At 33.5% G+C, this 26,295-nt stretch overlaps 8 protein-coding genes across 8 annotated transcripts; 5 read left to right on the forward strand and 3 right to left on the reverse strand.

Annotated features, from left to right (window-relative positions):
• Positions 1 to 7,901: 7,901 nt before the first annotated feature.
• On the reverse strand, positions 7,902 to 9,080 carry SAPINGB_P001832 (uncharacterized protein; the record flags this gene model as incomplete). Its single annotated transcript, XM_031996552.1, has 4 exons — positions 7,902 to 8,033; positions 8,135 to 8,420; positions 8,595 to 8,654; positions 8,707 to 9,080. 4 exons carry the CDS (start codon positions 9,078 to 9,080, stop codon positions 7,902 to 7,904), a joined length of 852 nt encoding a protein of 283 aa, XP_031852443.1.
• A 734-nt stretch (positions 9,081 to 9,814) lies between these two features.
• SAPINGB_P001833 (uncharacterized protein) lies at positions 9,815 to 10,788 on the forward strand (the record flags this gene model as incomplete). The annotated part of the gene is made up of 2 exons (XM_031996553.1): positions 9,815 to 10,447; positions 10,594 to 10,788. 2 exons carry the CDS (start codon positions 9,815 to 9,817, stop codon positions 10,786 to 10,788), a joined length of 828 nt encoding a protein of 275 aa, XP_031852444.1.
• Positions 10,789 to 13,132: 2,344 nt separating this feature from the next.
• On the forward strand, positions 13,133 to 14,257 carry SAPINGB_P001834 (uncharacterized protein; the record flags this gene model as incomplete). Its single annotated transcript, XM_031996554.1, has 1 exon — positions 13,133 to 14,257. One exon carries the CDS (start codon positions 13,133 to 13,135, stop codon positions 14,255 to 14,257), a length of 1,125 nt encoding a protein of 374 aa, XP_031852445.1.
• Positions 14,258 to 17,530: 3,273 nt separating this feature from the next.
• Positions 17,531 to 20,887, reverse strand: SAPINGB_P001835 (uncharacterized protein; the record flags this gene model as incomplete). The annotated part of the gene is made up of 1 exon (XM_031996555.1): positions 17,531 to 20,887. The coding sequence occupies one exon, from the start codon at positions 20,885 to 20,887 to the stop codon at positions 17,531 to 17,533; it is 3,357 nt and encodes a 1,118-aa protein (XP_031852446.1).
• A 327-nt stretch (positions 20,888 to 21,214) lies between these two features.
• SAPINGB_P001836 (uncharacterized protein) lies at positions 21,215 to 21,642 on the forward strand (the record flags this gene model as incomplete). Its single annotated transcript, XM_031996556.1, has 2 exons — positions 21,215 to 21,325; positions 21,466 to 21,642. 2 exons carry the CDS (start codon positions 21,215 to 21,217, stop codon positions 21,640 to 21,642), a joined length of 288 nt encoding a protein of 95 aa, XP_031852447.1.
• Positions 21,643 to 21,855: 213 nt separating this feature from the next.
• On the reverse strand, positions 21,856 to 24,180 carry SAPINGB_P001837 (uncharacterized protein; the record flags this gene model as incomplete). The annotated part of the gene is made up of 1 exon (XM_031996557.1): positions 21,856 to 24,180. The coding sequence occupies one exon, from the start codon at positions 24,178 to 24,180 to the stop codon at positions 21,856 to 21,858; it is 2,325 nt and encodes a 774-aa protein (XP_031852448.1).
• A 276-nt stretch (positions 24,181 to 24,456) lies between these two features.
• SAPINGB_P001838 (uncharacterized protein) lies at positions 24,457 to 25,129 on the forward strand (the record flags this gene model as incomplete). The annotated part of the gene is made up of 2 exons (XM_031996558.1): positions 24,457 to 24,480; positions 24,527 to 25,129. 2 exons carry the CDS (start codon positions 24,457 to 24,459, stop codon positions 25,127 to 25,129), a joined length of 627 nt encoding a protein of 208 aa, XP_031852449.1.
• Positions 25,130 to 25,276: 147 nt separating this feature from the next.
• Positions 25,277 to 26,233, forward strand: SAPINGB_P001839 (uncharacterized protein; the record flags this gene model as incomplete). The annotated part of the gene is made up of 1 exon (XM_031996559.1): positions 25,277 to 26,233. The coding sequence occupies one exon, from the start codon at positions 25,277 to 25,279 to the stop codon at positions 26,231 to 26,233; it is 957 nt and encodes a 318-aa protein (XP_031852450.1).
• Between the last annotated feature and the right edge of the window lie 62 nt (positions 26,234 to 26,295).

A 26,295-nucleotide genomic window follows, 5' to 3' on the forward strand; every position in this document is an offset into this window, starting at 1 on the left:
TTTTTCTCTCCACTATTGTTTGATGCAGTGTACTTTTATTATAGCTCAAATAGTATCGAAGATGCGGATAGAACTGACTTTTTGAAGGCCTCCTAAGAAAGAAATCACTAAATTTAATGATTAAAAAAAATAAAAAAAAAATTACGATAACGGATTACAACAACAATAACAACAACATTAATAATTTCTAGAGAATGGATAATGAAAAAAAAAAAAAAAAAAAAAAACAAACAAACTGGCCTCATTCTGTAATAACATACCTTAAAGCAGTTGCCTATTTGGAAAAAAAGGAAATAAGATAAGACCCTATTCTTGCTCTCGTATTCACTGGATAAAAAAAAAAGAAAAATACAAAAAATACAAAAAAACAATGAATAAATGAAAAGAATTGCAAAAAAAAAAATATATATATATATATATTTAACTTAAGCCTAAGATGTTAAATAAATGTAATTTTGATAAGACCTCTTCTATTTTATTCTTTAAAATAGTGACTGATACATACAATCAACATTCAGTCCTCTTTTTATATACTATAGTATATAACCTAGCTAGGTCTTAAATATATCATTTCTTTTTTTCTTCCTTCTAATATCAAGTTTAAAAGTCAATTAACTATATATTGTAAATGAGCTTATTTAATATATGAAGATCACTTTTTATTTTATTTTTTTATTTTTTTCAGTAATATTTTGCCCATAACTTTTGCTTTCTAATTAAAATAAAAAATAAAAAAAAAAAGAAAAAGAAATCAAAAAAAGGAAAAAAAAGAAAAGAAGTTTTTATTTATTTATTTATTTTTTTTTTAATTTTAAAATACTCACTCATCGTAATAAGCATTAATGCTTATATTGGAAATTTTGAAAGAAAAAATCAGTGACAATTCAAACTGTATGTATAGTCTGTTTACTGGTTATCTTTCAACCTATATTTGCCCAGACCTATATAGTTTCATATATATATATATAAAATATAAGGGGCTTTTTATTTTAAGGATAATCATTTCCGAAATTATAATTTATATATGGGAATAGTGGCAATTTAAGCGGTTCTTCAAAAAAAATAAAATAAAATATAATAAAATAAAAGATTTTAAAGATTAAAGATTTCTTTGCCCAATCAAAAATATTAATTTTTTTTAATCAATCAAAAAAAATAAAAATAACAATATATACAAAAAAAATAATAGAATTTTCCATTACTAAAAAAAAAAAAAAGAACAATGCTCATTCTTATTGAAATATATTAAGTGAGCCTTTTTTTTTTTATTTATTGTTTTTCTTTGATTTTTATATATTCTTTGGGGGGGTTTTTTTTTCTTTTTTTTTTTTTTTTTTTTGAAATTCAACCTGGCGCACAGGGTCTTAAATAACGAATTTCATAGGTCAAAAAAAAAAGAAAAAAAAAGGGAAGAAAGAGGGGGAGGTAAACAAGCATAATAAGAAAACAACATTAAAAAAAAAAAAAAAAGGTGAGAGAGCCATGGAGACCGTTCAGACTAGAGACGGTAATTTTTTTTAAAAAAAATAAAAAAAAATAAAAAAAAATTACTAATAACAAACCTCCAAAGAGCCATCAAACAATATCCAACAATTGACTAATAAAAAAAAAAACTTGGAAAAACAAGATGGTTAAACTATCATATTACTATAATAATTATCAAACCTTTGTAAAGATTTCAAATAGTAATGTAAAACGGGGTTTATTAAAAAAAAAATAAAAAAAAATAAAAAAAAAGCGGTAAAAAATTGTTAATAATTGTTTTAAAAGACCCGAAAAACTTAGTTGTGGAACCTTTTATTCACAAGAATTTATTTCAAAGTTTCAATTCAAAATACAAGAAAAAAAAAATTTTCATTCAAATGCAACTATTTATCAAAATTGACCTTTTAATAAGATATTCAAATCTTTTCTGAAGTTAAATTAAATCACTACTTTCTTCAAGTATTCCCAAATATTATCATCATCATTATCATTATCAGCATTAGCTTCTAAATTCTTTACAAAATCAATCTCATATTTTCTTTCTTATTTATATCTGTTTTTAAATAAATAACTAGATCAAGAATAAAACTTTTCTCTAGGACCCAACAACATGCACTGAATTTGCAAATTTTACAAAATTTGCAGCTTTATGGTTATTTATACTCCAAGGAACAACCATGTCATTACTCGAAAAATAACAGCAAAGTGTAATCAAGTCTCTTTAATATCTATGCAAAAAAAAAAATCACCATTAGATATTAAAAAAATGAATCTTAAGCCAGTGATAATAAAAAAAAATATAAAACCTTTATTGATTTCTGTCTATTTGAAGGTTTTAAAGAACAAATCTTCCAAGATCTTTACAAAATGCGATTTCCTTCTTTAAACTATTTTGTGAACAAATTTAAGCTACTTTATAAAGCTTTATAAATATGTTTTTAGATTTGTAAAAACTTGAGATATCATAAGTAATTTACTTTGATGGTAAAATGATAAAGCTTCCGAACCTGTCATAAGTCAATTTTCAAACTTTTCCATGACATTTTCCCATCAACATCTCAACAATCATTGTTTTATAAGAAAATTCTTTCAAAATTCAATATATCTTTTTTTTTTTTTTCTTTTTTTTTTTCCATCTTCAGATTTAACAGTCAAATTATGATTATAATATTCATATTTCGTCAAAAACAAGACTTAGGACATACCTAATCATTAAAGGTGAGAAAATTGAATCAACTTCCATAGTGAGTATAGAATCGTTGCTTAAAGAATTGAACAGATCTCCCCCCCCCCCCTCTTTTTTTTTTAAAGCTTTTCAAATATAGTACACTGACCTTTAGATGAAAATTCCAAAAAAAATTGCTTCAATAATCCTTCATTTTTACCTAACTCAGCAGAGTGCAAAAGAAAAGTGAAAAGATAAAATAAATGTCTCTTTGTTCCTGATCCATTTTTTTTTTCTTTTGTAACCAATAATCAACACTCTCCCAAGATATTTTCAACCAATTAATAAACTAAAAGTTAACATTATGGTATGTATTGCAGCATCTCATCAAAAATACTAATTAGTAAACCCCATTGAAAAAAAAAAATATCAAGCAATCAAGCAATCCAGCAAGATACTTTTGACATTCTGTAAACTAAGCTTCTAAGTATATAAAAAAATAATAAAGTGTAGCACTTTGCATTGTATTTCCGTAATGTAAGGTAGACTTATTCTTTGAATATTGGAAATGTTGACACTTAATGTCATTTCTCTTGAAGTCTTGGAACTCTTGAATATTAAAATTTCTTTTTAGTTAATTAAAATCACTTCATTAAGTAATTGATTGGCTTTAGAATTTGACTGAAGCCGATTATCATGAAGCGTAAATCTTTCATCACTTTTGTTTAATGAAAACAACAACTGAAACATTATTTTCATTTTTATTTAAATTTCTACTTTTACATTTAAATAATCAAATCAAAAAAAAAGATCAGAATTGGTTAATTAACTTTAAAATAAGAATAGGGAACAATTTGTTAATCATAAAATAGATGTTTATTGTTATTTTTTCTGTTTAAAATCCATTGAATAATCCTAAAATATTTAACCGATTTTCAGAAATTTATTGTAGAAACACATATTAACTTTCTCTTTCAACGTGTATAGCTATAAAAAACTTTCATACCATTCGTTATTGCAAGGTTTATATATTACTTGGTAATCACTATCTACAATATCAGTCTTGATCTCAATAAAAATCTTTCCATAAATAGATTGGTCGATGTTAGACCTAAAAGAAATTGGCCTCTGTTCTCAAAAGGTTCTCAATGTAAAAAAAATAAAAAGCATCGCTCCTAATCTAAAATCTCTTATTCCATTGAATTCTCCCTCCAACAACTTCTGCGATAATAGGTGGATCAGCCATAGTAAAAATCTATTTCAGCTATAATTAAAATTTCTTCCCTATTTTTTTTTTCTGCCGTCTCCAACTTCAAAATTGCAAGTTTCTGTTGACTTAAAACCATCCATCAAAAACCGAAATAGTGAAACGGAATTTTTAAATTTTCTTGAAATGTTTTTTTTTTTTTCCAGATTTCAGGTTTATATTAAACCATGAATTATCTGAGAGAATAATCATATTTTCTTTCAAGTGTCTTTCTGTATGTGGATTCTAAAGAAACAAGCACCCAATCATAGTTTAACTAAAAGACGGGTGTTCATATGCTTGCATCACATTAAAAATTATAATTATGGGAATTTTGATAACGTCATCGGTATTGTGAGAGATTATTTTCTTGTGGTATAAATCATGGAGGTGTTCAGGTACTTTTTTTTTTCAATATTATCTATCAATTTTTTAAAATTTTTCAAAATTTTTCTCTTCTGCTTAAATTTATTCTTTTTTTTTTTTTGCATTTGTGTATATTTTAAAATTATTTTGACTTGAAATAGGTTGCTCACATTAACAGATGAAAACAGAAATTCAAACTAAGAGTTAAAAAAGCCTTTTAAAATTCTTATTTTCAATATTTTTTAGATCCAATAAATATGTTGAGCAGAAATTTTCTTAGAAACTGTTTCACTTAATCTTTTTAATGACTTTTTTTTTGGGTTCCGTTCGTATAGTTGTCAAATCAAAACTCAACATTCAAATACAGATTTATTATTATTTTTAATGATTGGTTGTGTTTTGATTGATATTAAAAATTTCTGAAGAAGCAGTTGAGTAGGATTCCGGTACATTTTTCTTTTTGTTTTTTTTTTAAAAAAAAAAAAATTAGGTTAGTTATTACTCCCTTTTAAAATTTTTTGTTGAGCTTTTTTTTTTTAATATCGTTTTATCATCTGAAATAGCTGATATTTAAACTGGTTTGTTATTGAAAAACTTTATTTTTTATTTAGTTAAAGTCTAGAACTATTATTATTGTTTCTTTCATTATAGAAATTGGTGCTGACTTGTCCTTCAAGATTATTACCTACATTTCTATTCTCTTTTTCGTGTAATTACATTGCAATATTGCATATTTCCCAGCTTTCTGTTGATTAAAAGAAAATAATGAGACTGTTTATTTTAATATTTTAATATTTTAATATCTTAATACTTGATTTTTCATTTTAATATCTTAATACTTAATTTTTCATTTATAATGAAGTCAGCATTTTGATAATTATGAATGAAATCTTTTGTTTGTTTTTATTCAAGGGAATTTTGACAATGGTTGCAATGAAAACTGTACTACAATTATACTAAGTTTTCAGTTGAGAATCTTTATTATTTTGTCAAATATAGATAAAATTGTTTATGTGAAGCATCCAATTAATTGAAAGAGTATTGACTACAAAACCAATAGATGATTTCCAAATGAAGTACGTTGATATCTAAATGTACTCTTAATATTAAGCAAAAACCTATTGTCTCAAGAACCCCTTATTGGTTTTTTATGATGGGATTTTGTTTTTCACCAACTTTCAAGCTGCTTTTTAAACAATACCTTTACACTTTGATTTTCTTTTCCTAAAAAAAATAGGTGGCACGCTTCAGTTTTTATATAAATTTTAGTAATATCACTTACCTTCAAAATTTGAATTTGACTAACAACTATCCAAATCTTTTTTTTTAATAATGTTCCTGACTTGTATTGTTTACTTTGGATTATTTATTATATTTAGATGTTAAACTTGCGTTTAATTTGCCTTATTAGGGATACCCGAAATATGGGTTAGGGGTTAACAAATTACTAAATTAAAACTACATTCTTAATATATTCATCCTTCATTAACCATTAACTTGCACAGAAATTCTATCAAAAGCCTCTTGTGAATCTAGATGAGCTAAAAGTTCCAAAAATCCAAATTTATGACGGTTTCAGTTACTCAATTTATGATAGAAACATCAATAAATATGAAGTTGAGTATAAAAAAAGTTTCCAAATATATCTGTCTTTGATATTAATATTTTGAGTTCAGACTTAAACAGTTCGAAAGACTGATAAACGTTTGTTAAAACTATTTTATCAATTAAACAAAAAAAAAATGGTGTGATGAATTAAAAAAAAACTTTTTAAATACAATTTGCTTACAAGTGCACTTATGATTTAATTTCATTGAATTACAAACAAAGTATCAAATCAAACTATGACAATACGTATTTCCACCAGTTTTCTGCGTAAAAGCCAAACAAACAAATAAATAACATACAGTTCAGAAGTTTCATTTTATCAGAAGCTAAAAAAAAAAAAAAAAGAGAATTGAATTAGCGTTATTTAAAGAAGTTTATGGTATGATGTTTCAAAGAATTGGTTTTTAACAAACTAATTAGTTTTCTTATGAAAAAAAAATAATAATAATAATTGTCAGAGTGCAGATTTGGAAAATATTTGCACTGTTATATTCTACAGAAGTTTTATACACTGTCTAAAAAAAAAAAAAACCAGTGGTCATACAAATGATTTTCATTGTGCTCTTGTGATGACATCAAAAACCATATTTTAATTACCTGGGCTTGTTCTGTTGTAACAATTGTTACTTTAATTGTAATTACCTAACGTCATGGTATCTAAACATCAACGCATGCATTTTATGATTGGTTGGTGTTTATTAATAGACCACTTGATCAAAAATGTCCCCCACATTTAACAACATTATATTTCTTACTTTAAATCTAAGCCACCTTTACATGCTCATACACCCAAACCACTGAATCATGTGCCTACTAAAGATTTTAAAGAAAATGCACACTACAAGTTGCAAAAAGTGACAAAACTACTGTGTTCAAGCATAGTCTCACGATACGAGCCAATTTTTTTTTTTTCTGTGATGACCGTTATGAGTTTTATCGATAAAAATGTATAAATATATGCTTAAATTTATGCTCATGTTACTTTTTAATATTAACCATGCCAGTTAACTTTCAAAAATTCAACAAATCAAATTTATAAAAACAAAATCATAACAAAATTCCCTTACTCACCTAAAATAACTGTTTTTCAAGATGAGTTCAATAAAGAACTTTTTCGACAAACTCAGAGAGAAGAACCGCCAACACAAAGAGCAGAAAGTCAGAGAACAAAGGGAATGGCAAATGACCTTAGATCATTACCAAAAATGTGCCAATACTAAGAAACGCTCAAATTATAATAGACATAACTATTACTATGGCAAATATTACGGAGGCAGTGGAGGAAATGGTTATGGTGACGGCTATGGTGGCAGTTGCGGTGATGGCGGTAGTTGTGGAGACGGTGGTGGTGGTGGTGGAGACGGAGGTGGAGGTGGTGGTGGAGACTAAAGTTTCAGAATCTGCAACGATAATACAGATTCAACAATCTGAGGTTTCCAATAATGTATAAATGAGATTCATTGAATTCAAATAATTGTTAATGGTAATTTCCATAACAGAGAAACGCACATAATGTAGGTTCCAATATTCAGCTTGAATGAGACCAAAGTATACCTACATAGATTTCTGTGCATGAAATAGGTAGGTGTGTATAAATTAATAAATTTTATGTGCATCACAAGGATATTTTATTTCAAAGGTACTGATAATAAGGGTATTTTATTAGACGAATGTATCTTTATCCATTGGTTGTATTTAATTATGGTATCAATTTTATAGTTTTTTTCTCCCCTCTATGTAAGACAAACTCAGTCACTCCAATATCTTGTTTATGGAGTTATGGGTAAATTTTTTCCTTATTTGTTCTAGAACAGATCTGTTTTTTTTTTTTTTTTGCAAGTGTGTATATAAAATCTGAACCTCTAATTCATTATTTATTCTTATTATTTTCTTTATTTTTGTATTTTGTAATAATAAACATTGGCAGAGAAAGAAATCTTATGCTCAATCTTATTACTTCCATGCAAGTTCTAAGTAATTTCTTGTTTTTGTTTCCCAATCTTATTAAGCCAAGCTGTTGTTTTATTTCATTTAATTTGTTGTTAGTAGAGTTTCCATGTCCTCTTGTTCCAGAGTGTCGAGATTGTTGGTTCCACAAGAAAGTAAGATTTCCGTAAGCTCTTCGCTGGAGGCCCAGTCGATTCCACTTTCCGAAATCAACAGCTATATGATTTAAAAAATAAAAATAAAAAAAGGTTAATATACCCCTCTACAATCATAAAGTTTACGCGTCGCTTTCCAAGGTTTCAGAATAGGTTACTTACGGATATAACTTCTGAAAGAATTGCCACTTTTTTCCGATGAAGGGTTATTTCTTGTAAGATTAAATTGTACTTTTCACGGTCGCGTTGGGGGATTTTTCTAAAAGATCGTTTTTGAGCCTCTTTTGCTTTGCAAAGTTTTGACAGAAACTCTTTTGTCGCGTCATGTTTTGCATGGACCTTTGTCAACAAATGTTCGTATTTTTCATCTAATGATGCGATTTCGTCTGAAAGTTTTAACGTCTCTTGTTCCAGCTCATCACGTTTTTCAAGAAGTGGAAGTAAGGAGCTGTATGATTGTTAGAAAAAGTGGGTGCTAAAACATATGCCAAAAATAAAAATAAAAAAATTAAAATTAAAATAAAAAATAGATGTGAGACAAAAGGATGGTATTAAAAAAAAAATAGGTAGGATTAAAAAAAAAAAAAAAAAAAAAATATGATTAAAAAAAAAAAAAGCTTACCTTTGGCGAACAGTTGATGTTGAATAAATTGCATCCTTTACTGGGATTGTAGCAAGGAGGCTTAAGTTTGGTTAGCAATAGTTGACATAAAGTTATAATTGTGTATACTTACTTTTCCAAAGTCAAATACCGTAGTTTGTTTTTATGGATCAGAGCTTCAATTTCCTGGTCAAGCTCTAGAAGAAACTTCTCTTCTTCTTCTGCATTAACGAGAGAATCATCTGTCGAGAACTGAACGTCACGGTTCAAAACATTAACACCCTGTTTCAGCTTGCGTATTTCATCAAGAGCTAAGATTGGTAAACTCAAGTTTTCTATTTTGTCTTGGAGCTCCACAAGCTCTTGTTCTTCAGGCGTGAGCACAGAAGTTGCGGCTTTGACACTGGGGACTCCAAATTCAAATGAATCGAGATTTGACACTTGTGCCGATGCTTTTCGAAGTGTTTCCATATCACTGGAGGTTGATCCTTTGGTAGAGGAGGACATTGGAAAAGAGTATTTGTAAGAAAAAGAGATAATGTTCTGGAGAGGGAAAGGATCACACCCTTCCTATTCAGATCGATGTTCCTAAGATCGATGATGGTTGAAAATGATTGTTTTGATTTTCAACTGGTTGTGAGAGTTAAGCCATGGTTATGTATATGGCCATATTTTTATTTTTGGGTAGGGGAGGCGCGTAAGCTTAAACTAGTATAGTTGTTACAATGTCAGGAGTTACAACGCGAACTTGTTACAAACCCTAAGGAGGGGAGACGAGAGAGTTAAACATGTTGGACTTTGAATTTTGTCCAGTCTAGAAAGGAGCGCCTGAAGTTTAAATTTTTTAACAAAGTTATTAGATTTAGATTTAAAAAGAAGGAGAATTTTTGATATAAATATAAATCTTTTAGATCTTAATAGCGTTTTTTACAAATTTTTTTTTTCCCTCTCTTTCTCTTGCACATTTTAGTTTCATAAAAGTTTTCTTAAAACAAAAACTCCTCCTATACTTGTCACCAAAACAACACCTTTAGGTCTATAAATCAATTTCTGCAATCAAATCTTGATTTTGACCCGAATTCTCTTGTTTATTTCAATTTATTTCAATTTATCTTAAGAGAATTAATCAAGGATCAGTGAATTTTTTGAACGCCTTGTAATTAAAGATCGGAAAAACGAAAAAAAAATAAAAAAAAACATCAAGCGAACAAGGCAGTACCGTCAATAGAAGTTTATTACAGATGGAGTATGATGACCCATCACTTACCCACAGCTTCCCGTTCCCCAAGATTTACCAATTCCCTCCCTTCTTCACACGACAGGTAAACGAACGAACATGGCACTCTCAGCTAGTCAATTGGAATTCTCTGATTCTGGCATATTGCCGGTATTATAGAATCTTTACTCTCGACCTTAGCCGAACTTCAGATACTCTTCAAGCCGCGTCCAACCTTTCAGCGCCACCAAACACTTCAACTACAAACAGTAGCTCTACAAATAATAGCAACAGCAACAGTAAAAATAAGCCTCGCGGCGAAATAGACGGCGAGCTCTTTTGGAACCGCAAAATCAATAGGTCCCTTCAAACAGAAACCATACAAGCCATTTTCCAATACATGGTTTTACATGGGAATGCTGCTTGGTTAGATCAGCCAGCGCCAAGCAACAATTCTAAATCAACCCAATCTTACGACGATTTTGACAATCTCGAATACGAGCAACAATTTGACCGATTTGAGCAGATATTTAACAACTTTTCGCTACTAGGGAATAGCAATAGCAATAACAACAACAACACTAACAACAATAACAAAACATGTATCCTTGTGTACTGGATGCAACCCCAAGAGTGGGCATCTCTAATTAGTGACTGGGTAAGTTGCTACATGATTGCTACATGACATGACATGACATGACATGACATGACATGTTTTTTTTTTTCTTTCTACGAAGCATGCAGTTTTTGACTAATAAAATTTCTTCTTCTTCTTTCTTTTTTTTTTTTTTTTTTTTGCAACAGGTTGATAATACAGGTCAAAATGGAAGTGTTTTGACACTTTATGAACTGGTTGAAGGCGAAACCTCCGGAAGCCAACCTTTCAAAGGTCTCCATCCTGCAATTTTAAGGGCTGCCATTGACATTTTAGTTCAACGAGGCAAGGCTGTCATCATGAAGGGTCCTGATGGCCGAGTAGCTGGTGTAAAGGTACTGTGATTGCCCCAGGAGCTTGCATTTTCGTCTCCTGTTTCCTTTCTCATCATTGTCATTACAAAAAAGAGACATATCATGGGCAATCAAAGGTTTCATGTAACTTTTTAGAACCTCATATCTAATTCAATATATATATATATATATATATATATATATGTAAATCTTATTTTTAAAAAAAAGAAAAAAAATACAATAAAAATACTAAAAAAAATGCCTCGTTTTAAATATTATAGGAAAAAAAAAGATATCATATCACATAGTACATTATTAGCAATAGAGTACAGCCACTTCTTTCATAGAGGCATTGCTAGTGAGTAAACTTTCCTTTATCTAATGTTAGAATATCTACAAACTGCAGGTTTTTAGCTACTAAGTTTCCTTTTTTTTTTTTTTTTTACTTTTTTTTTAAAAAAAATCTTGTTTAAAGGTTGTGGCGCGTGTCTTCAATAAAACTATGTGGAGAAGTTATTGAGTAATATAGTATAGTGATTTTATTGATTTCATGTTTAATGCAAAGCTTAGCCTAAGGCAAAACAGACAGAATTCTTCCATAATTCTAAAATAGACTTATTATTTTGAACCCTTTTATACAAGTTTCTGAGAGAAAAAAAAAAAAATTGAAGAAAAAGAGAGTACAAAGGGAAGGCAAAAACGTTGAAGGTTTCTTTAAGTTAAAAAAAAAAACAGTAAGAAATTTCCGGAGAAATAAATAAACCTTTATGCGTAATTGACAGTTTATAAACAGTCAACTCAGAAAGACCCTAATAAATTAAGCTTGAGAGAATGCATCTTTTTTTTTTTGGTATTCTTAATTTCTCTTTAATAATTAGGGGTGGTAATGGGTGGTTTTCATTTCTATTTTTTTTGTTCAAAAGAACATTTTTATTTCAAATATTTCAAAAAAAAAAAAAAAAAAAAAACCATGTGAACCGTGCCAACTTTAAATTCTCCGACCTTACATGGGACATAATGTTCTTGAGATTAATAAATGTCTTGAAAACATTGTATTTTGAAAAATAATAACCATAAAGAATAAAAGAGCCGCCATACAAAAAAAAAAAAAAAAAAAAAAAAAAAACGGAAAACCATTCGAACGAGTATTTATTACCTTTTTATTGTTGATTCACACCGGTAATTACCGAAATATTTCAAAATAGAAAAAAAAAAAAAGAAACTTTTAATTTCAAATAAATGTACCTATCGTGCAGATAATCATGTAGGATGTGATTATCAATCATATAGTTGATCCGTTTTAAATATATATATATATATATTCTTTAAGAAGTTGTTGATATAATATGTATTGTTCGGAAACTACTCCATTAAATGCGTCAACGTCATATGTTGGTGACCGACCTGTCAGGGATCCACTTTACTAAGAAGACCTTCTATGTCCAGTTTAAAAAAAAAAAAATTTTTTTTTAGATGAGCAGAAAGCTGCAGCCTTCCGCGGCGTAGTGCGATAGACATTGTGTTACCTTCAAGCGGTTTGAATATATATATAAATATATATATTTTCAGAACAAGTTGATAGGCTCAATAATTAAGGGATCATTTGGGTTTAAAAGAGAAAAACAAAATGAAAACTAAAACTTGATTCATTCCAAATTTAGTATGCCTAGTCTAGTATATTTATTTATTACTATGATTCCTGAATGAACCTGACACTGTTGAAAATACGTGGGAGGGAAATGGGAAATGCCCCTAACAAAATGGTCGATTTCTTATAAATCTGCCAGAAAATTTGATTTTTATCTCCTCCTCGTCCTAATTCGATCATAAAAAATTACCATCTTGGGAATTCTTTGATAATCATCAACACAAACATTACTAAGATTGATTTAATTCTTACTAAAATTTAGCACAATCCTGACTAATTTATCACGTGAAACTTTTTTATTTTCCCACCAATTTATTTTCAAGTGTGTGATCTTTACTTTTTTTTTTTATTGGTGATGGAGAGAAAGTCAAAAATCAAAAGTGCTGCTTTTTTTTCAGTGCTGCTCCATCACGTGACTCTGGAAATTTCCCAAAATGTAGAATGCGCGGATGATTGTTTTCAGTACTGAGATAGTAATCTATCGCTTACCTTACAACTTTAATTTTTTTTTTTTTTTTTTTTTTTTTCAAAGGTCTCCTTCTCCTTCTCTTTCCTTTCTTTCTACACATCCTTTATCAGGTTTTTGGTATTGCTATATATATTATTCAACCATAGGAGGTGGGCTTTATATTCATCTATATCCTCTACTTTTCTCCTATTTTGCTTTATATATATATATATATATAATATTTAAAAAAACATCTATTTAAACTTTAATCTTTTTTTTTTTCTCTCTCTTCAACACTCATGGCAGGCCCTATCACTCCATATTGGGCTGCTTCGGCGCACGCGATTTCCGGCGCCCTTATCCACATTGCAGCAAACAAATCAACACACACTCGCGTTGCTCTCTCAGGCATCTCCTCTTCGATATCACTGGCTTGCTGGATTGTTCTTCTTTTGCCCCAGCTTATCGAGCAGTGGAGACTAAAGTCTTCCGAAGGTATCTCGCCTATCTTTATCGGCATTTGGTTTATTGGTGATTTGTGCAACCTCTCAGGATCGATATGGGCTGGTCTGCTTCCAGGTGTCATTCTTCTTGCCTTTTGGTTCTGCTTTACTGATGCCCTCATGTTTTTCTCTTACTTTTATTACAAGCAATCTAAGTTCCAAAACCACCACCATGTTATTCGCCGCCGTTCGACTTTTGGTCACCAGGCCGAGGAGGCCGGCCCCATTGAATACAACAATAATAATAACAACAACAACAACAATAGCAGTAGCAGCAGCAACCAACAACAAGTTGCTGACCCTTCACAACCTCTCCTTGGTAGACGGGACTCTGTCAGCTCCCAAGGCCCTTCAACTTATACCGAGCCTACTGCTCAATCATCACAGCCTGCAAGCACTCGTCGGAAATCATCAAAGAAACAACGACGTGACTCTCTTGCTTCTATTATTGACGCTCCATCAACTTCTTCCAATGTATTTCAGCAGTACTTGCTCCCCATTTTATTTGTCATTGCTGCTGGTGTCGTAGGATACCTCTTTTCTGACCAAGAAACTGAGGGCCAGAACCCTGGCAATGACGATGGCAGTGATTCTCCCAAAGCAGTTGGTCCTGAAATCTTGGGCTATCTTTCTGCTGTTTTATACCTGGGTGCTCGCATCCCCCAAATCATTCAAAACTACCAGAAAAAGTCCGTTTACGGTCTTTCTCTCTTGTTTTTCCTTTTTTCCATCATGGGAAACATCAGCTACGCTGGTGGAATCTTATTTTATTGTAATGATTGGGAATATGTTAAGGTTTACCTTCCTTGGCTGCTGGGGTCCTTGGGAACTGTTTCCGAGGATATCATCATCATCATTCAATTTTTTGTCTATGGTGCCTATGTAGCAGCTCCAAATGACTCTGCAATTTTAGAAGAATAAATAATACAAACAAAAAAAGAACATCTTTTATAATACACAAATTTGATAATGGATAATCTCATATAATATGGCTGCATATTTGCTTTTTTTTTATATGGTCATATCTATATATAATTAATTTGTTTTTTTAATTTTTATAAATGAGTATCTTGATACTTGGATACTTGGATAAAAAAACGTGGGGGTCTTATAGATAAGTTTTTTTTTTTTTTTAATTTTCCCATTTTGAAAAAAAAAAAAAAAAAAAAAATTTTTTTCTTCAAAATTTTTTTCAAAATTTTCCCCTTTTAAATTTTTTTTTCAAAACTATGACAAAATGGAGCTTTTTGTTACGCCTTGCACATGAAATAAACTTTGAAAATAAGTTCGGCTAAATTTTATTGCATATATATTTAATAACCAGGCATATAAATATTAAGCTTAATGTTTTACTAAATGCTGAATTTCAAAGAAGACTTGTTGATATCATTCAGATCCGGTGGGAAGAGAGTTTTGATTTATTTTAAGGTGTATGCAAATAAATAACCATGATACCTAAGTTGAATCAGTAATTCATATTGAGTATATACCAAAACTATTTAAATTACATTTCAACAAAGATTCTTAATTGAATATAAAAAAATTCTAATTGATCTAGTTAAAAAATATCAGAGAAAAAAAAAAAAAAAAACTGCAGTTTGACTTCAGCCAGAATATGCATGTCCCTAATCTAGACTACTTTATTTTCTCCATACACTTTAATATATAACATGATGGATTATATATATATTTCATTTTTTGCATTTCAATCATAATTAAAGTTTTTAATGAAAAAATGCAATCAATATATATAAAGATACCTTTTTTTGCTTTTAATTTTGACTTGAATCCATAAAAAAATATACTTTCAAAAGCACAATATATAACTTTAAAAATGACAGGAAATTATTAAAATAATAATACCCAATCAAGTTTATAATTAATATCAATCAAATAACTCGTCAGAACCCTTTCTTCTGTACCTTTAACTTTGAAATGAATGCTCTTAAATGCAAAGTTTTTTTTTTAAAAATAAATTACCGTTTTTGGATAACCCTAACCCATTAAAATAACATGTTCTTACATAATCATTATTAATTACAGTGCTTTGTGTGCCAAGACCTAGCTAAGCTTATTGGAGGTGGATGATATCCGATATCAATTAATAGCAAATACAAAACCTGAGAAAATTAACGATAAAAGATTATATATAATCATCGTTTTATCTTCTCGAAAATCATTTTGTTAATTTCAAAAAAAAAAAAAAAAAAAAAAAATAATTAGACAAAATGTTCAGTAAACTTTTTTTAAAGATTATTAATAAAGAGAACCCTACACCTATAAATTCACATAGAGCTAACACCGAACGTTTGAGTACTAACAACAACCAAAAAAATAATAAGGCTAGTCAATCCCCCTTAAATAATTATCCAAAATATAATGAAATCTTTGAAAGAGATGTTTTCATCAGTTTTGGTGTTGGGTACTGGCGTGTCGGGTACATTAATAGTTCTAATAAAGTAATATTTATTGCAAACAATGATGGATCAACAGAAATTCCAAACGTCATTGCTTTTCATAATGATAAATTTCTTTTTGGCCATGACGCAAAAGCCAAATATCAAACTAATCATAAAAACACGGTAATGGAAATACAACGAATATTTGGAAAATCATATAGTGAAACTGAAGAGTATTTTAATGAATACGACCTACAACGCGAGAATAATAATAATAATAATTTAATAAATTTTTTTGATTCTAATGGTAATTTCATTAGAAAATATTCTACTGAACAACTCGTTGCAGAATTTCTTAAACATATAACTGAATTTACCGAACATAGTTTGAAAGCTAGGCTCAAAAGAGTTTCCATAATTTATCCCATAAATTTTGGCCCTAATCAACTAGCTGCTTTAAAAAATGCAATTGGCCTTACTAAACTTTCTTTTCAAATACCCAATAATCTAATGATTTCTGATGCCACAGCATTTATGTTTGGATACTTTTCTAAGAATAATTTACAAAACGTTGTGAATAATCGAGTGCTATTTGTTGACATTAGTCGTTTTAATACAAATATTACATTATTGGAAAACAATCTAAAAGACGATCACACGAACTTTGTACCTCTTTTTGTTTTGAATGACGATTTTTTTTGTGGTAATTCTTTTACTGACATATTATTATATGAAACTTTTTCAAGACTTTTTTCCATTGATCCTAAAAGAAAAATCAATTTAAACGTCCACCTTGCAGAAAAAATTTATAATGAATTTGATCAGAAAAAATATGACCTTTGTAATGGAAAAACTGTGGAATTATCACCAAAAATCGTTTGTCCAGATGAAAACAATACAGTGACTATTTCGCCAACCACTTATAAAATTTATATGAAATCTTTATTAGACTATTTAATAAATATAATTGAAACGACACTACATATTTACGAAGTTGCCAGTATTTCTAAAGTTATTATTTCGGGAAATTCAGTTCACAATAATGATGGTATATATAGGGAAATTTATACAAGAGTTTCCAAGATTTTTGATGGAAAAAAAATTTCAAAAGTAACAAATACTAGTTTTTACACCGCTACTGGTGTTAATGCTTTCTTTTCTGAGAAATATTCTTTTGATCACCCAGAATTACAACAATCATCAAAAACATTTCAACGTTTTAGAAACGAGTATTTCAAGAGTCTTCCAGTTTCAATTTCTCTTTATCAACCATATATTTTCACATTAGAAAAAAATGAAGATTTTATTGATAACAGACCATTCAATCTAAATAACAGTTTATTGGAAAATACCAACAATAGAGTTCATGGGTTAAATAACGATAGAGTAAATCCTGTTAGGAGAACTCCGAATAATCCAAAGAATCCAGGTTCTACTGTTCAAGATAATCGAGTCATTGTTATTGAAGATAACGATGATAATTTTGTTAGGGATAATCGAGCAAATATTCAAAATAATCGAGCCAATGTTATTCAAAATAATCGAGCCAATGTTATTCAAAATAATCGAGCCAATGTTATTCTAGACTAATTGTTATTTCATTATAATGAAATAACAAAAAAAAAAAAAATAGAGAAACATAGCTTTTAAGAAATTATAAATAACTGATCGTCAATTTACAAACTTTTGAACATAGATTAATTTTGGAAAATCATACCTAGTAGACAGACTTTCAAACTTTTTTTTTTTATTAAGTATTTATCATAAAATCCCTCCTCTTTCTATTATTTTATTTTCAGGTATTGAAAATTTTATTTATAAATGTAATGGCACGGCCTCCAAAGACAACAACACCAAGAAACACACAAACATCTACCACACCAAGCGCCATTCCAGCCAACATGAAACGCGGCGCAAAAATCTTCCAAACCATCAAGTGTCGTCTAAAATGCAATGCAAACACCATGGTTGATAATGTGATAGTAGCTTGATAAAGTATCAGTGTGATTCCCGACTTGGATACAAGCTGGAGCAGCGTTGTAGGAGTTTTCGATGGTGGAATCTTCCACAGCAGCAGTAATGGTACTGCCAGCGAAACAATAATTTGAGGTGCAAATGTATTGAGAATTAACGCCAAATGTGTAAATGGGAAAATAATTGTAGACGACGGAATATATGCCACGTCCCATTGAACGGAGGGAATTGTAGCCTGGTGTCCAGTAGTGAAAAAGTGAAACGATCCTAAAAGACCCAAAGCCACAGGCCCCAGAGCTGAAAAGTATAGTCGGTCAATGTGGATGTCAAACAGCTCCAATAGAGTAAAGAGCTGGAAAATCAAAATTGATAGGGTAACGCCAGCCATGGGCTTTGAAACCACTAAAGTGGCAGCAAATATATTAAGTACTGCCAGCATAATCATGGAGCCGTACACATTACTGTAACCCAAAATGCGGGCTTGTGTTGGGGTATATTCTGAAGCTTGTTGCTTTTTAGATTTTTCAGCAACAGACTCACGCGATACTTCCAGCTTGATGCACAGCGAGTTTTGCCACCAAGCGTAGTTTGCGGCCAAAAGCACAATACCAAGAATAATACGCGCTGTTGTTACCTTGACTGCTTTAACAGCATCAAGGACACTTGGGTCTTCAAAAAAGTTGCGGGCCTCCAGTGTGTCAAGACCCCAGTAAATTGTAATAAAGATCATAATAACACGGAGACCATAAGCAATCCATACAGTGGCTGTATTATTCAAGCTTGCTGAGGTTTCGTAAAAAGATGCAATTACTGTAGGAAGGTATAACGAGGCAAACCCTAGAAGACCAACAGACAAAAATGAAGAAACCGTCGAGTTATTGTTGAGATAAAATGTAGTTTTGCATTCAGGTCCCTGCTCTTCGCGACAGACTCCAGAGTAAGCAGCCATGCGTAGGACAATTAAAAAGGTCACGGAAAAGTAAAGAGCCATAACCTTGCGCTTTTCCTTCTCCTGATCAGCACCAACTGACAATGGTGTCTTAACTGGGCTGATGCTCCGGCTCCGACTGCTAGTACGACTAGCATTGTTAGAGTTGATTTTTGGGGATTCCGAATCTGAATTATCTGATGAGTTTCCTGAAGCAGCAATGGAAGCAGCTTGCTCCAGAATACCAGTTTTTGATTTCTTCTTGCCACGAAGAGTTAATACTAAAAAGTAAAAGCCTAAAGAAGCAAGCAAAAACAAGAGAACACGATCCTCCCAGACTGTGTATGAGTTGGATGCAAATAAAATGGCATGAGAAATTGTCAACACCAGCGCAAAAATAGCCGATGAGCTCTTGGGTAAAATGAACAAGCTGAAGATGGTTTTGAGGTTTCCAAGAGAGTAAAAGGCAACAGAAAACCCACTTAGGAAACCTAAACTAGCACCAAAGGCCACACCAAACAAAACACCATTTGTAGATGATTGGAAAAATTTGGGTGCAATGCCAATACGGGTAGCCAAACGTGAACTGAGAGAGAAGACCATACCAACTACACCTGCAGAAGTGTTGATGACCTTAAGCAGAGGTCCAATCATTTGTTCCATTTCGGTTGGAAGAGCACGGGCATAAGTGTAAGCAATAATGATTGACACAACCATAAACCCAATTCCAATAGCCATTGAAGTTAAGTCAAACTGGACCCAGAGAGTATGATACTCATTAAGAACAAAATCATGATATGCACGGGTAGCATCAATCACGTCTTGGGGACTTTTCCCAGAAGACTCCGAAATGCTGGAAACGACATATTCCCAAAGATCAGAGACTTCCGCAATTTTAGAAAGAGACCCATCGGCACGGGCATAACGGTGAATCTGTGCGGCGGTCAAAAGTTGAGCTCGTGCTAAAGCAGAGGTATTGCTGGTTGGCGACAAAAACGGTTCGGCAATTGGGAAGCCGAGGTTGTTGAAAGGTATTGGGAGACCTAGCAAAAGAGACAAGGTCGGAACGAGATCAATTTGTTGAACCGACCGGTAATTTTTGCCATAGTTATCGTCATTGTAGACGGTGCCGTTTGGGTCTGGAAGACGACCAAAAGCAGGCTTTTTAGAGTACATCCATAAGGCAGCCTCAAGCTCCGGCAGTGACTCTCCGCCATGATCACCACGGGGATCCATTCCATGATCACCAAAAACAATCAAGAGAGTATCGTCGTCGATGGCCTCTGTTAAACGCTTGATAACATCATTCATTTGCTGAAGCTTTTCACGCATTGCTGGGTGTGCAGGCCCGTAACGATGTCCGGCATGATCCACGCCCAAGGTGTGTCCAATAGCAACTTTCCATTTTTCACTTAGCGCAGGAGATTGGATAAATGGGAAAATATGCTGAATAACACCATTATCAACTGTGTGAAGATCAAGAACATTAAGTGACTCGTAAGGACTTGCAAGGTCTTGGTTAAAAAGAGGAGCAAATAGTGACATCCATGTATCATCACCAGTAAACGCAATTGCATTATCGGTAAGATTTGCCAGTTGGGCAACCCACGAGTCTTCAAGAATCTCTGTACCGGCAAAGTTAGATCCTGCATCAATAAAGGTTGGCAGAGAGCCAGTCGTCAGGCCTTTAAGACGCTGCAAAGTTGTAGTTGGCGGGTCAGCAATAAACTTGAGTAGCAGAGCGTTTTCTGGTGACGAGACAGCCGTGTCGTACATAAATGGTAGAGCATTTAGGTACTGTGCTGGAGTTTCTGGGCCTGGAACAGTAAAGTCAAAGCGCAGGGCATCAATAACAAGAATGACGGCTTTTTCAAAAGATTTTTGTCCCCAGCACCCTCGTTCTTGAAACAGTGTTTTGGGAGCAGAATCATTTTTATTAAACTGATAAACATGTTGCAGTTGCTGCAGGCTATTTTGGGCCGAATCTTGGAGAAAAGGTGGGAGGACTGTGCATTCCGAGTGACTCTCAAGAACTGGTCGGGAGAGCAAAAAGCCGCGAGTAAAGAAGAAGAGAGCGATGGCTTGGATGACAATAATCCAGGCAATCAAGATGCCCGTTTGAACCAAGGCACCACGCAGCCGGTAGGCCAAGGTCTTGACCTTGAGACGATGATCCTTGGTCATGCGCTGGCGCTGTTCAGGAGTGAGACGCGAAAACACGTCGTTCGGGTTAACTGACTGGAGAGACATTTAAGCTTTTGCAGAGAGAGAAGAAAAAGGGAAGTCTTATTTAGAAGGCGCGGGCCATTGTGTTGGGTGTGTATGGGGTATGATGTTTATATGTGGTGCGTGGCCTTTGAGGGGGAGGGAGGTTCTCTGGGTGATGATGTTGGAAGGAGTTGTGAAAATTTCAAGCAAAAAAAAAAAAAAAAGAAACAGCCATATATGCAGCAGAAAACCCACCATTTGTGTAACCTCTCCTTTTAAGCAACCCTCTCAACATACCACCAATACCACTATCATACACACACATCCCTCTCTATCCAGCCAAAAAAAAAAAGAATACTTTTCATTATCATGTCGGTGGATATTAACACTGAACAACTTTCTGAGGATTATTGTCTACTCACAGCAGAGCTTATGCGTGAACATTCTGCTATTGTAGAAGAAATGGATGCTACGTTTACGGTAACCTCTTCATATTGATCATTTACTCGTAGCTACATGTGGAATATCATGCCAAAACTATCACGGATCCCATAAACAATCAAAACCAGAACTTCAAAAACGGTCTTTTTTTTTTTTTTTTGCTAACTTTAACGATTTAGGCCTGTGCTGCATGGGCATCCGTGGCAGATACAATCGATAGTCTGAGGCATCGTAACCGGCTCCGCGATAAGGTCGAGTGGGTTCAGGCACGCTCAGAAGCCGTATCATCTATTCGGTCTGAGATTGAAAGTTGTCTCGCTATGATTCGCAGTCTCTTAAGCGCCATGGGAATGTAAAAAATTCAAACAAACCAAAGATAAATACTGTATTTCATTCAGTAGCAAGACCATATATATATATATATATATATATATATATATATATATTTATTATTTAATAGAGCTTAATGATCCGATGGAATTAAACATGCAAAAAAATATTAAACCAACAAGAATAAGCTTAAATTGTTTCTTTCCCCCTCCCTTCATTTTCACATTGATCTTATCAATCTATTGTTTCTGTAAACTGACCAGATCTTTATATTTTTTCAAAGTCCAGACTCTAAGAAAACTCCAAATCTCATAATCGTTAGGACTCCACAGATTAATGGAGTCAAGAAGAGCCAGTCGTTCTTCTTCATTGGCCTTTTCTCCCTTTTCTGTTTGCTTCACAAGAGCATGTTCAATACTCCTCAGGGGCCGTCTACCTGTTCTGTGGTACGTTTCAAAGTCTGTAGCAGAAATCTTTAGCAGATTGACGAGGTATTCAAACTGCTCCTGACCAAGCGACTCCTTTTGAGTTTTTGCAATGATCTCTTCAAAAGAAGTCAGATGGTTTCCTTCTTCTCCAACACTTCCTAAAGGTCTAAACCCAAGCTCCCATTCTAATAATTGGCCAATCTTCTCTGGTGTTCCCTCGTAAGGAATCCACGAAACATTTGTCTTTGCCGAAGGCTCAAAAATAGAATCCTTGAGATAAATGGTTCTGTACTCCGGGTTAATGTGTGGTACATGAGCGAAAATCCCACCAGAAGTTAATCCTTGCACCAGTCCATCACGTGTCATGTGATAGCGCACAAAGTCTAAAGTTGGGAGGGCTTCAGGGTCTTGCATGGCCGCATACAGTAAAAACACCGGATGTACAAAAGAAGCAACCGAATAAACCTTGGATTGGAGGGGGTCTGGTAAATGGTCAGCAAGAATGGCTGCAGTAGAAGATGTCGAAGTCTTCTTATTGTGTTTGCGCTCGTACACCTCAGAACATGGGAGTGGCGTACAGGCTTGCTCAATACTGATTTTAAGACGTCCAGCAGATTTGCTACCAAAGTCTTTGTTGAGTTGATCAATCTTGCTCAAAGTTTCAGATGTTGGAGGACAAACATTCAGGTATGGATCATACTTTTCTAATGAAGGGCACTGAGCAAGATCTTCAGCAATAGAGCGTGCAGGCGAAGCCAAGGCCCAAGTTTTCTCGGGACTAGGTTTACCAGACTCAAGGATAGGTGGATAAACTTCAGCAAGTGAACTAAGTGATTTCCGGTTGATTTTGCGTAGTGGAATACCGTTGATGGGATCCACGTAAGAAATACCATTAGGGTAAGCACCTAAGAAAATCTGGTGCAAATGGATATTAATCAAAGTTAATACGTAAGATGGATCAACCTTTGTCGGATCGGAAGAATCTTTAGGGTAGTGGCCAGAAGTAATCAAGTCGATATGAGCATCAGAATATAATCCAAACGGATTTTCATTACTTGGATGAACGTAGACCTCAAAAAGTCTATCGATTTCTGCGTTGAGATCTGAAAAGAGGCTTTCTTTAGAACCACTTTCTTTAAAATCTCTCTTTGTGTTTTTATTTTCACTAGACTTTTTCTCTTCTTTCTTCTTTTCAACATCTGGCCCATCCACTTGACGAGTAAACGATCTGTTAACCAAATCCAACAAAGTTCGAAAACCAGTTGGGTTAGAAATAACCAGAGACAAGTCGGTTTTGAAAAGCGCTAATGACTCGTCAAAGTCATTCTCTCTCAGTTTTACAAAAGTGGGGTGGTCGTAGTTTCTGCTTAAGGGGAACACACGGTGATCAGCCAAAATGCCCTTTTCCTTAGAAGCATAGGCAAACCATTTCCCATAATTCTTTAGCAAAATTTTTTTCAAATCGTCTCGTCCCTCAAGTGCTTTTTCAATGCTCTGGTACATGTAATGTTCTTTGGCATCTTTTTGGGTCAGCACAACTGGCTTGAACCCAATAGCATACCAAGCACGCTTCCAAGTTTCAAGGATTTGTGATTCGACGTGGTGGTTTTGATTGCCTTTATGATTTGTTTCAGACGAGGGTTCGTCCCTTTTTGAAAGTGATGGGTCTGCTAAATCAAAATACGCATACACCGCTGGTCTTTCCGGCACAAGAGGAATCGCGACATCTGGAACGTACCGTGAAAGTGGAGTTTCTGGGTTAAATGTATACCGACGGTTTCTCCAAACTGTCAAAGGAGAGCTGACTCTGTATACTAAACCTTGTTTAATTGAATCAACAATGGATGTCCCTTCTGGACCTTGACTAGGATTGAGTGATTGCAGTAGATGCTTAATTGCTGGATATTTGGATTCATAAGCAGAATTACCATGAATAGCTATATGATAACTGGAATCGGAACTGCTCGAGCTGGAATCAGGTGGCATAGTGAAAGACCACAGGGCCTGAAGCATGAAGAAGAATGCCAGTGCTGGAATCAAAACCACCAGCGCACGTCGAGCAAGTAACATAGTGGACCGGGACTTTGCAAGCCTCGCCAGAGAAGCTGCTGGCGACGGAAGCTCAGGATTTACCATATTCTTTTAAGAAAAAAAAAAAAAAAGAAACCTTGACAAGAGAGTGTTGGTTTTTTTTTTTTTATCTTTTTGGTTCAAAGATTTTGAATTTTATTGCAGTTTTTAGTCAGTCAAGAAGAAAAAAAAATGAGAGGTGTGATGTGTTGTTTAATAAATTCGAAATCCCAGATGATGCATCAACCCCCTTAAATACAACATCCGACCAGAAGAAAAAAATTTGAATTTTTAGTACCACCCAAATTAAATCTTTTTCAAAACGAAATCACCATCAGCAACATGGAAAAAACACCCTTTTTCATTGTAAGTTTTTGGCATTTTCTGCGAGATCCATTCTGACTCGTATTAGATAGCCTCTATAGGAAACCCTGGTCTCAGGTATGCCTTTACCAGACACTCGGTTGGCCATCAGTTTGTTTCGAAACTGGCCAAAGATCTCCATTTGCCTGCTCCAACCAAAAAACAAAATGTTACAGGCGGACTGGTAACAATAGCTCGCAACAGCTTTGCTAACGTTCCTGAATCTCCGAACCCACAATCATTTATGCTATATCAGAACTTGAATTTTATGAACTTGTCTGGTGATGCCTTTAAAAGATTTTGGTCTACTTGGATCCCAAAATACCGACCAGAAAGCTCCTGGGATACTCATTTGGTAGTTCTTCATGATGAACTGGATTTGCCGATCGGAGATGTAAAGTATCGACCATCAACTAGACGTACTAATGGACACAATGGTTTGCGTTCCATGGCTAATGATCTTCGATTTCACTGGTCGGACGTCTCTATTGGTATTGGCCGTCCGCTACATAAAGAGGATGTTGCAAAATACGTCTTATCCAACTTTAACAATTCAGAAAAGACTGTGCTTTATCGTGATGCTTACCCACAAGTGCTCGACCTTGTGATTCAAATACTTAGTGAGAGATCTGTTGATGTCAAGATCCCTTAGAACGACCTGTATATAGTAACCGCTTGTTGTTTTCTTTTGTATATAATAGATTTTGTTTGTGTTGTGTGAAAATACCATTTTATTCCCAAAATTTAATTTTCTTCTTCTTTCCCTCCCCCACTACCTTAAAATCACACAGTAATAAACATGTCCCGATTCCCAGCGCTAAACTACACCAAACCTGATGACCTGAAGGTTGTCATGAGCCTTGTTGAAGAGCTCTCTTCCATTCTTAATGAGAATCATGTTGCTGCAAACGAACTTTTGGTCTGTGCTGATTCACTAGACACAGATGATGATGACGAAACAGATAGCGAAAGCACTTCTGGTGCGCCACTAGCCAATACACCTTCCAAAAAGACCCATCCCAATAGCTCAGAAAACGAATCTTTAAACAAAAGACCCAATTCTGCAGCTTCATTTTCTACAACAGACACTGAGTTGAATGACCCACTGACAGGCTCTTCTATAAACCAGGTTTCTTCACTTTTGGCCCGCGAAAACGCGTCACTCATATCACAAGTTTCCGCGCAGCGCGACCGCAATAGGGCGCTGGCTCGCCTTCTCGAAGTTTCGCAGCACATGATTGAACAGGCGGTCACAGGGTTGCGCACTCTTGTGCATTCACACACCGAGGAATCGCTTGAGATTCATAAGCGTTATGTTGCTGCTATCCACGCTGAACAGGGCGTTTCTATAGAGATGGAACTCCAAAATGCAGAGCTTGAAACTCGATGTCTTGCAATGTCAAATTCTCTACGTGATACCCTCCGGATATCTTCGGTCCCCGCTGGAAAGCATTCACTAGAAACTGCTTCAGTCACCAAAACAGGGCGAAAAACAGTGGAAGAGACTGCTAATGGACGAGCATCGTGGCTGGAACATGATGGCGACTATACCAAAACTGCAGACTACGTGATGGGCATTTTGAATTCTTTGAAGGATGGCGCTGATGATTTGAAGAACCCACAGACTTTGTTCCATAGACCGGAGCTGGAAGAACAAAAGAAGAGAGAGCAGCAACAATTAGAGCTACAGCAGCTTCAACAACAGCAACAGCAGCAATACATGCAAGAAGCAGATCAGTTGGAATATTACCAATAAATGAAAAGAAACGAAGATATTATTTGATCTTTACAAAAAAAAAAAAAAAAAAAAAACTAAAA

This window comes from Magnusiomyces paraingens (assembly GCF_902498895.1).
Source record: "Magnusiomyces paraingens strain CBS 517.90 genome assembly, contig: contig2, whole genome shotgun sequence".
NCBI classification, from domain to species: Eukaryota; Fungi; Ascomycota; class Dipodascomycetes; order Dipodascales; family Dipodascaceae; genus Magnusiomyces; species Magnusiomyces paraingens.